This window comes from Tachysurus fulvidraco, chromosome 3, assembly GCF_022655615.1.
Source record: "Tachysurus fulvidraco isolate hzauxx_2018 chromosome 3, HZAU_PFXX_2.0, whole genome shotgun sequence".
Classification (NCBI taxonomy): Eukaryota; Metazoa; Chordata; class Actinopteri; order Siluriformes; family Bagridae; genus Tachysurus; species Tachysurus fulvidraco.
Genome location: NC_062520.1, coordinates 10,131,838 through 10,141,676, shown reverse-complemented (window position 1 = coordinate 10,141,676; position 9,839 = coordinate 10,131,838). Strand labels below are relative to the sequence as shown.

Sequence of the window (9,839 nt, the reverse complement as noted above, 5' to 3'; positions counted from 1 at the left end):
CACCAGCTGTTTCAGGGTTAGGTCATTATCTGGCTCATGTGTACAGCACAGTCAGAATTCTGTGTAAATGTTTTAATACATACTTCCTGATGATCCACTTCCAACTATAATTCGACAAGTGTCTAACATTATTAAATCAATCATTCACTGAGTGTGAGGTGGGAACACACCCTCTATACACCCTGTATGGGTTACCAATCTGACACAGGGCACCATGCACACACACACACACACACACACACACACACACACACACACACACACACACACACACACACACACACACACACACACACACACACACACACACACAATAAATGGACATCATGTAAGACCATTTGAGTTGTGAATAGACTGTCATGCCCATTGGGAAAACTCCACCTATTTCTTGTGTTTAAGTCAACTTTATGTTAAATTCATCTGAATTTCAGTGTTAGCTCTTTCTTTCTTACAAATGCTTGACTGTGTACATGCCCCCTACTTTATAGAGTAAATGTGAGTTACAAATGAGTCCTCGAATGACACCAGATATGGTGTCTCTATAATATAAAGTAACATGTAAAGTCCTCGAGCAGTTGGATCCTTCTACTGTAAACACAAGGGTATCAAAGCAGGCCAGGACACACTATGTAACACAGATGGAGTTTTCCTTCATCCCTCCATATAATACATCTCCTGTTTAATGCCTCACACACACACACACTTCTGGCCTTCCTCTCTTATAAACATGCATATGCTAGTATACACAGGCACACATACTGTACAGCATACACCTTGGCACTATTTCATATTTTTCCAGCTTTCATCTCCTCCTGTATAAGCAAGGCTTTCCCCAAACAGGAGCTTGTGCTCAGAGCTGGCCACAGCACCACGCTGCCAGGCTGGCTTTAGATATGAAATCTCTGATAGTATTGCATCAGTGAGCAGCCATTTCTCTGAGTCTGAGCACATCCCAGACGACCAAACTGAACAATTTACAGTCCTGGTCTTGTGATCTCTAAACCAAACTCTCACCCAAAGCACTAAAATGCATTATTTCATATTTGTATGAACTGTAGTAAATAACCCATTATTTTTTCACAAAGTATTGTTCATTGACTTTAATGTAGAACCTTTTTTATTTCCTTTTACTTGAACAAAAAGAAGCCATTGTGCTATTTTCCCCTCATTAGAAAAACTGCATTAATACCAAGCTAACATATATAACGATTACTGTGACCCTAAACCCTAAAGATAAACACACTGCGTGATGCTCTGTATATTTTGTAAACTTTTCTAGTCACAAGCCTCTTGATCATTCAGTCTGATTATTTCTATGCACACTCAGCATGAAGACTCCTTGAACACCAAGACTTTTAGCTTAGCTTTAGGTTAGCTTTTCTATGCAAGGTGTAGTGAAAGTCTTCAAGAAAAGACTATTTAAGGAGTTAGCAATCAGTAAACAAGATAATCTTGTATGTTTAGGGACTGTCTACAGGGAAAGGTCTGTAGTTTGTCAATTGCCTTGTCAGTGAAATTGCTTCTTTCTGAGAAAGTACATAGTTCTTGGCAAGGCATACTGTGCTTTTTTGTGAATGTTAGAAACCTAGCGAGACTTCTTAAACCTTCTCCTTAAACCTAACCCTAAACGTTTAACATTAATACTCTGTCCATAAACCCTAACTCAAAATGCTAATGCAATGTTAATCATAGTTTTCAAACCCTCTCTCTCACACACACATGCTGTATGTAACATATTGCTCTATATTTACACTGTAAATCTTAAATCTCTAGATAACATTAGACAAGGGCAATTCACAAGATAACTAACTTTTTTAAGGTGCAGTCTTATCACAGCTGCCAAAGGTGACAAATTGCAGATGCTATGCTTCCAGGATCCCCCACAGTGAATTGTACCCAAGACACTGCAATATTTTCCTCTTTCTCTATGTATGTATGTGTGTGTACTGGTTTGCATGTGTTAGCTAATAGGAGCATCAATTCTGCTTTAAAGCCAATGAGCTTTAGCTCTATTTAGCAATATAGAGCATCATTAAAAGGTATGGGATTAGTTTCCATTGTTATGCTGAAAATACCCAGTTAATTTTCTTTTGTTAAACTCTGATAAGACAGAATTACTTCTTATTGTTATAAAAACCAGTACACAGAAGCTCTCACACTTCAACTTCCATTTAGAGGGATGTACTGTAACTTCTACTGTAGCTCAACAATGAAAGACATGGGTGTTATATTAGACAGCAACTTGTATTTTAAAACTCATATAGCCCATATTACAAAAACATCCTTAGAAATACCTTAGAATTTACCTTAGAAATATTACCTTTTTGAGCCAAATTTACCTTTACCTTAGAAATATTGCCAAGCTATTGCCTATCTTTATCTGATGCTGAGAAGCTGGTTCATGCATTCATGACCTCTAGACTGAACTATTGTTTACTAGGTGGTTGTCCTGCATCTTTAATAAATAGGCTACAGGACAAGAAAATATGATCATATAACCCCAAATGTATCTTTATATTAACTTTTTGTTTATGTTCTGTAAAGCTGATTTGAAACAATGTCAATTGTTAAAAGCGCTATACAAATACATTTGAATTGAATTGAATTGAATTGCGCCCTAGCTCCTCTGGCTTTTCTTAGGAGGCTGAATCCCTTGTCTAAACTTTGAACTCAGATAGTGTCTCTCCGCAGTCTGTTGTTCCAGTATATTTATTACTCCTGTCCCCTGTGTCAGAACCTATCCCATGAACTTTAAGCGTGAGGTGAGAATACACCTTGGTTGGGATGCTGAGCAACATAGTGCACACATTCATACACCGATTCACACCTTCAGGCAATCTGCAATTCACCTTCCACTGATTTTTTGCAAGCATGGAGGAAACTGGAGAACCTGGAGGAAACATCAATGGACAAAGGAAGAACATCTTATGTCAGGATGGAATTGGGGAACCCTGGAGCTGGGAGTCAGCAAAGCTACTTGCTATACCACTGGCTGTGATAAGCGCACAAACGGAGCTTCCTTCCAAAATTCCAAAGGATCTTACAATTACAGCTGTTTTATGTGTGTGGGTGAGTGTGTTTGTAACACAGAGAGATGGAGAGAAGTAGCATATGAGTGAAAACTGATGTGTAAACAAAATCCAGTTTCTCTCAGGAACTAAGTCAATACAACCTCCACTGCTGTTTCCCCTCCTCCTAAGGCATAAACTGACAGGACCTGACATTATAAGGGAAAAGTCAAAGGAAGCTTTATTTGTTTTTTTTATTTACTTGTTCCCTAAAGGCCTAAGTAACTGTGGTTAGATTAAACAAAGATTAAAACAATGAATAACTTCAAGCTTATTATTTCTGCTGGGTTAAAAAAGAACAATAACATTTTTGATATTCCATATTTCCATATTTGTTACAGTTCTTTCTAAAGCATAATGAGTTTTACAATATCAGAGCAGTTTTTATGGTGAGTACAATGTTTTAATGGTGTATTACACAGTATTAAAGTAAGCTGATTTGGGATTTCGGTTTTTAAAAGTGATCTCTAGGAAGTTGTATAGATGGGAACGCTGAAGTGTTGGATGGTTATCAGTGAGCTTGATTATCCAGCTGACTTTGTGTCCCCTGCACACCATGAGCTTGTGTTTACACGCCGGTTTGATGCTAAAGGCATCTGGTGACACAAAGGCCTGTCAGAGCTCGGCAGTGTTGGGTGGCCAAGATACACATGCATCAAAGTCTAAAATTGGTTAAGATTGAAATTTTCATTTGTTTATTTTTTTTAATGTACTGATGTTACTTTGTTTCACCAGGAACTAAATCATCAGTGAATCATCAAAAAACACTCAGGTTAAGAAGATGCACTTATGTCAATGATGCCTACAGTACTTCACCTTTCCCACGGTAATTTTTAAATGTTTTTGATTGAAGTATCTTTGTTGTTTTGGGTTAAGGCTTTTTACTTCCATCCTGGTAGGCTTTTATTTCTCTATCACACCTGTTTCAAATCAAATTTGCTAATTAACTGCTTTTAAATCAGATTTATTAGAGCAGATAAAGTGCTAAGCAGTACAATTTCCACAGGCTGAAGGCTGAGCTCACTCCATTCTTATAAAACCACAAATATGTTCATACACAACGAAGCATACTTTCTGCTCTTTTGTGTCTCATTTTCAACCGATGTTTGGTTTATTTTTCCTAGAAAGGAATTGTTCTGTCTACAGTTAACATGCTGATTCATGTTAGACCGTGAACTTTATATCAGTTTTAATATAGTCCCACCACCACAGTCTCTCTGTCCTCATCATTGACACTACACCTCAACATCACTGTTTTCCTACAACACAACATCACCATGGAGATACTTTCACAGTCAGAGCAAGAGTTTTCTGCAAACCTTTTTCTCACCACATGGTTTTAAGCAACCATTGAGAGCAAACTATGGGAAATAAATCTCAGAAATGCACACACACACACACACACACACACACACACACACACACACACACACACACACACACACACACACACATACACACACACACACACACACACACACACACACACACACACACACACACACACACACATACACACACACACACACACACACACACACACACACACACACACACACACACACACACACACATATACATAAAAAACACTGAAGCTGTTTAATGATCTCAGATATGATTAATGCTTTAGGTGCCTGGTTGTGGTTGGTATTATCTCTGACTCAAATACTCATACTGATCAAAAATGAACGAGCATTAGAGAGTTCCACACACTCATGAACCAGATGTTCTCTCTCAGCTTTTCTCAAAAGAAATGTTTAGCAAGTTAACACCCAACTTGGACAATGCCTTGCATTACCTCAAAGCACTTACCATCAGTGTCATAAAAGGTAAACTTTGCTTTTGTGCAAGACTATAAACCAAATTGTTGCCTGTCATGTTAGCATTTTGGGTTAAATATTCCATTAAAGGAGAATTTTAACAAGAAATGTAGTGGATGAGACATGATGTATTCTACCACTTTAGATTCGAGCTACAATGCTAAAATAGTAAGTGTTAATACCTAAACCATCACCCATCAGCTTCAGTCAGCGACTTTCAGCATCGCAAGCAGATTGACTAATTTGTTTTCTGACACCATATGACAGAATTACTGTAAGCCACATTTAATAACATGTTGCTGAGGCCATCTTGAATCAGGAATCTCTTAGCAAATAGCTTGATCTCAATAAAACTCCACATACTAAGAGTAATCTGATATTTGATTGGGTATATCTGGTTTTGGGCAGCACAGTGATGGAGTATACTAAGGCGGCTGCTTTTGTGTGCCCATCGTACCCAATTTTTTCCTCAGGAATTAAAGCGTAGTCAGTCAGGAGGTGGAACTGCTTTCTTGTAATTCCATTGTCCCTGGTTTGATCTTCATATCATGTTACTGTCTGTGTGGTGTTGCATTATTATTGCTCTCCCTGTGGTCATTTGTTTAATGTGGGTTCTCTAGTTTTCTCCCAACCCACAAAAAACACACACAAAGGCAGATTTTTACATGTAAAATTGTATGTAGGTGTGAATGTGTATTCATGTTGTGTATTGCTTCTAGTTTCGCTGTCATCCTGATCAGCATAAAGTGTTTACTGTACATGGATAGATGGATGGGTATCTGTTAACATGGAACAATGTTACAAACAATGTTTTGAAAGTAAGTATGTGAAACACTGTAGATACTGTATGCATTTATATGCACAATGCTGGTTAAATCATTCTTGTATTTCGTTATAACTACATTATCCATGTTGTTTTAGAGCAAACTCTCAAACTTTAGATACCAAATACTATATATATATATATTTGCTGATTATTTGCATTTGGTGAAGGGAGAAAGTCCCAATAAAAAGTGAAGCATTAAGGTTTAGGAAATTGACACCAATTTATATTACCTGAAAGTATTAGATTAAAAGACCTTTTTGTAGGAAATTGCAACTATGTGCTTATTTAGAGGGGAAAATTCTCTCATTTCTTTAATATTCAATGAATCTTCACGATTCAATAAGAAAAAAACTTCTATGAATTTATTAGCAACTTAACATTAGTTCCTTTGCTAAAATAAATATCAGGCAACTCATTGCAATGTCTTACTCAATACTGTAAAATATTCCATGAGCACTTGTCAGACTTGCCCTAATTTGAAATCAAAATCCAACAAAGTGACAAATTCACTTCAATATGCTCTAATTCATCAGCCTTGAAAAGCCAACCATGGCTTCCCAGACTGAAAAATAATGTACTTGCAAAAAAAGGAGCCTTCTGGCTTGTCATGGATGTCCCTGATGATTCCTCCTGAGAACTTTTCATTGGTTAGATGTCAGCGTATCAGTGCAGATAGAGTAGGACATTCCAATGTCCAATGTTATCTCTTCTTATTCTCTTTGGCATCTTTCAGGCGCCATTCAGGGAGGTGAATTCCATACGTCTTCCGAATGAAATACCCCTAGAATGAATCACAACCATGCTCAAGGCTTTGTCATTAGTGGAGGCTCTTGAATGTTTCATCAATGTCTTCTTGATGTCTGTGAAAGTGAAGTCATATTTTGTGCTGTCCACTTTGTAGTGGTTGAGGTATGTCCGGGGGAATATAGTCACAGGGTTATACAAAGCCTTCTTCTTTGAGGCTTTGAAAAACTAAGAGTCTTTTTTTGGCAGTGAAAAGCTGATTCCATCTGCATTTATAAGCGTGTAATATTACCGGTGTTCCTTGTTTAAAACTAAAACATCGGTTTGGATGTAGCTTTTAAACCTTTCTGGAGCTTTAATTAAATTTTGCAGTTAAATCTGGATGAAGTCCATTTGTTCAGTACAGTAATAAACCTTACACAGTATCTCTCAGTAAAGAAATGGAACATCTGTGATCCAAGTAGACGCCCCTTTTTTCTGAATCCAGATGTGCACTAGGTTAGAGATGTTTATGCAATTTGCATTAGAAACATTTCTGTAATGAACTTAGATATATAAGAAGGTGATTATATAGGCCTTGTCATTCTGTATGTGTCTGGGATTCATCATGCTCTACTCATGCCTAAGCAGGTGGTTGATAAACATTAACTTCAAATCCATATCTCACCCTCGCCTTCACCTTTACATATTTGATTATGTGGAAAATATGGTACGTTGTGACCAGTGGCACTGGAATCATAACTAACATTTAACTATTATTACTTGTTTTGTTGTCATATCCATGGTATCCATATCCATATATGAACACTGGGACATTGAATTATTCTTAGTCTCATTTAGTACTAAGTGAAATCTGTGTTCTCACATTTGCAAATTCATAACAATTCATGAACCCAAAGCATAGGATAGTTAAATGTAGTTAGGTAGATGGGGTAGTGGAGATAAAAGGGGAGTAAGTGTGCAAAGGGCGTGTGCTGATTTTGTGCTGTTCCCATCAGAACTCCAGTCACCAGGCCACTACTGCCACTGTATATTTGCAACTTTGAAAGTGGGGTCCGTAACTCTCTCTCTCTCTCTCTCTCTCTCTCTCTCTCTCTCTCTCTCTCTCTCTCTCTCTCTCTCTCTCTTACACACACACATTCAATCATGTCATATATATGGATATCTCATGAGAAACATCTGTTCATTTGCATGATACTGTGAGACTATCTTGCCTTTCTCTTTCAATGCACATTATTGTTTTCTTTTTTTGAACTGTGCAAAGCAGGCGAACAAACTAATGACATTTTAATAGAGAGGAATGGAATTTAATTATTCCCATCCTAAGTCACTTTAAATGTTATTTAGATTTTTGGTCTCTCAGGTTTCTTGCTTTAGTAAGAGGAATCCCTTTACGAAGCTAGGAACAGATGTCTAAAAGTCACTTGTGAAAACTTTTTTGTTTACACATATTGTTTTTTGTTTGTTTGCTTTTTTATTTATTTATTTGTTTTAATTTAGAACTGAATTATTTTGGATGTTTTGAAACCCATCCATCCATCCATCCATCCATCCATCCATCCATCCATCCATCAATCAATTTACAGCACTGCTTATCTTACACAGGGTCATAGTCTTATCCTGGAACCTATCCCAGGGAACTCAGGGCACAAGTTGTGGGAAACCCTAAATGGGGTGCCAACTCAACAGAGTACAATCACACACATATACACACATTTACATACTCTGGACAATTTAGAGATGCCAGTCAGCCTACAGGGGGGCATGGTGGCTTAGTGGTTAGCACGTTTGCCTCACACCTCCAGGGTTGGGGGTTCGATTCCCGCCTCTGCCTTGTGTGTGGAGTTTGCATGTTCTCCCCGTGCCTCGGGGGTTTCCTCCGGGTACTCCGGTTTCCTCCCCCTGTCCAAAGACATGCATGGTAGGTTGATTGGCATCTCTGGAAAAATTTTCCAGAGTGTGTGCCCTGCGATGGGTTGGCACTCCGTCCAGGGTGTATCCTGCCTTGATACCCGATGACTCCTGAGATAGGCACAGGCTCCACATGACCCGAGAAGTTCAGATAAGTGGTAGAAAATGAATGAATGAGTCAGCCTACAGCACACGTCTTTTGTATGGGGTATGGAAACCAGAGTACCTGGAAGAAATCCCTGAAGCAGGGGATAATATGCAATCTCTGTTCACCCAGGAAAGGAATCAAACTCCCAGCCAGTACTTACACATATGTATAAATAATGTCAACTTTAATTTTTTGCCATTTTTTAATAAAAGTATGTAAAGTCTACATGGTTTATACAAACAACTAAATATGATGTGCAATATTCTGTACAATAAATTAATATATTGTTAGCTATATGCTTGAAACGACTAAATGTTTTAAAAGTTGTATTATAATTTTCCACTGGAGGATTTATTTTTTACTGAGGAAGTGTCGTTTGGCTAAAAACGGTTGAAATACCATTTATATGAAATATGATTGATAGGATGCTTTGAAAAGCGCAGCCATTTTTGAGGAGATAAAGTGGGAGACTGGTCTTATCGTCAGACTTTGAGGAGGAGACATGGCGTGCGTCAGTGAGAATGTGGGAACGGTGCAGGGCCGGATAAAGGTGGAGGTCCACGGCTTGAGTCTGGAGTCAGATTTCAGTGTTTTTGAGGGGGCAGATTGAGCGGAGGGTGAACTGAGGCTGTCTTTGTTCGGGAACAGCTCCTGACGGTGCGGTGCGGAGCGCGTAGGCTCACTGCGCCAGCGGGGGAGACATACAGCACCTCACGCTTCTGATTCAACGCCGCAAGCTCCTTGAGTGAGCGCGGAGACATGACTCGCGGAACTATGCCTTTCCTAAGGTGAATTTTATAAATACCTCCTACGATTTGATTTCTACTTAATTTATTTCTGAAAGGATGTTTTTCATTACATCTTTCAACTGTTCTTGTCACCAGAGTGCCGCCGTGGTGCTGTTTGTACCTCACTGCTTTGTGGTTTTTCCATCCAGCGAGCGCGCTCCAGCTGCAGGACGGTATGCCACCTTTTCACATTCTAGCATTCTCTTTTTAAAAAGTTTTTGACTTGCAAAGCAGCGGCGGGTGTATGAGTGCATGCTAAATTTGCAGTTAATTCCTTATTAGTTTTTTTCATGTGGTTTGCCTGCGTGATGAAATTTGAAGCTAAGTTTACGAAAATCCTGGCTGAAGGTGCAGATTTGACACTTTGCATAGCTGAATGAATGAATGAATGAATGAATGAATGAATGAAATCCATTTCCCTAAATATATTTGATATAGTTCTGGTCACGAAGGCAGAATTTAGAAATCGATGACACTGACAGAAAGGGACATTGCTCACTCAGATTTGCTCTGACATCCTTGTCACGTTGATGC

At 38.5% G+C, this 9,839-nt stretch overlaps 1 protein-coding gene across 3 annotated transcripts in view; it reads left to right on the top strand.

The window, feature by feature from the left end:
* Positions 1-9,003: 9,003 nt before the first annotated feature.
* Positions 9,004-9,839, top strand: part of col15a1a (collagen, type XV, alpha 1a) — a 72,654-nt gene continuing 71,818 nt past the window's right edge. For 2 of the 3 annotated variants that reach the window (XM_047811485.1, XM_047811484.1), the window contains exons 1-2: positions 9,004-9,305; positions 9,402-9,478. In XM_047811485.1, the coding sequence (XP_047667441.1) occupies positions 9,277-9,305; positions 9,402-9,478 (106 nt within the window). In that variant the 5' untranslated portion in view covers positions 9,004-9,276. The remainder of the gene's footprint in view (positions 9,306-9,401; positions 9,479-9,839) is intronic. The other variant, XM_027149959.2, reaches the window with a different exon arrangement.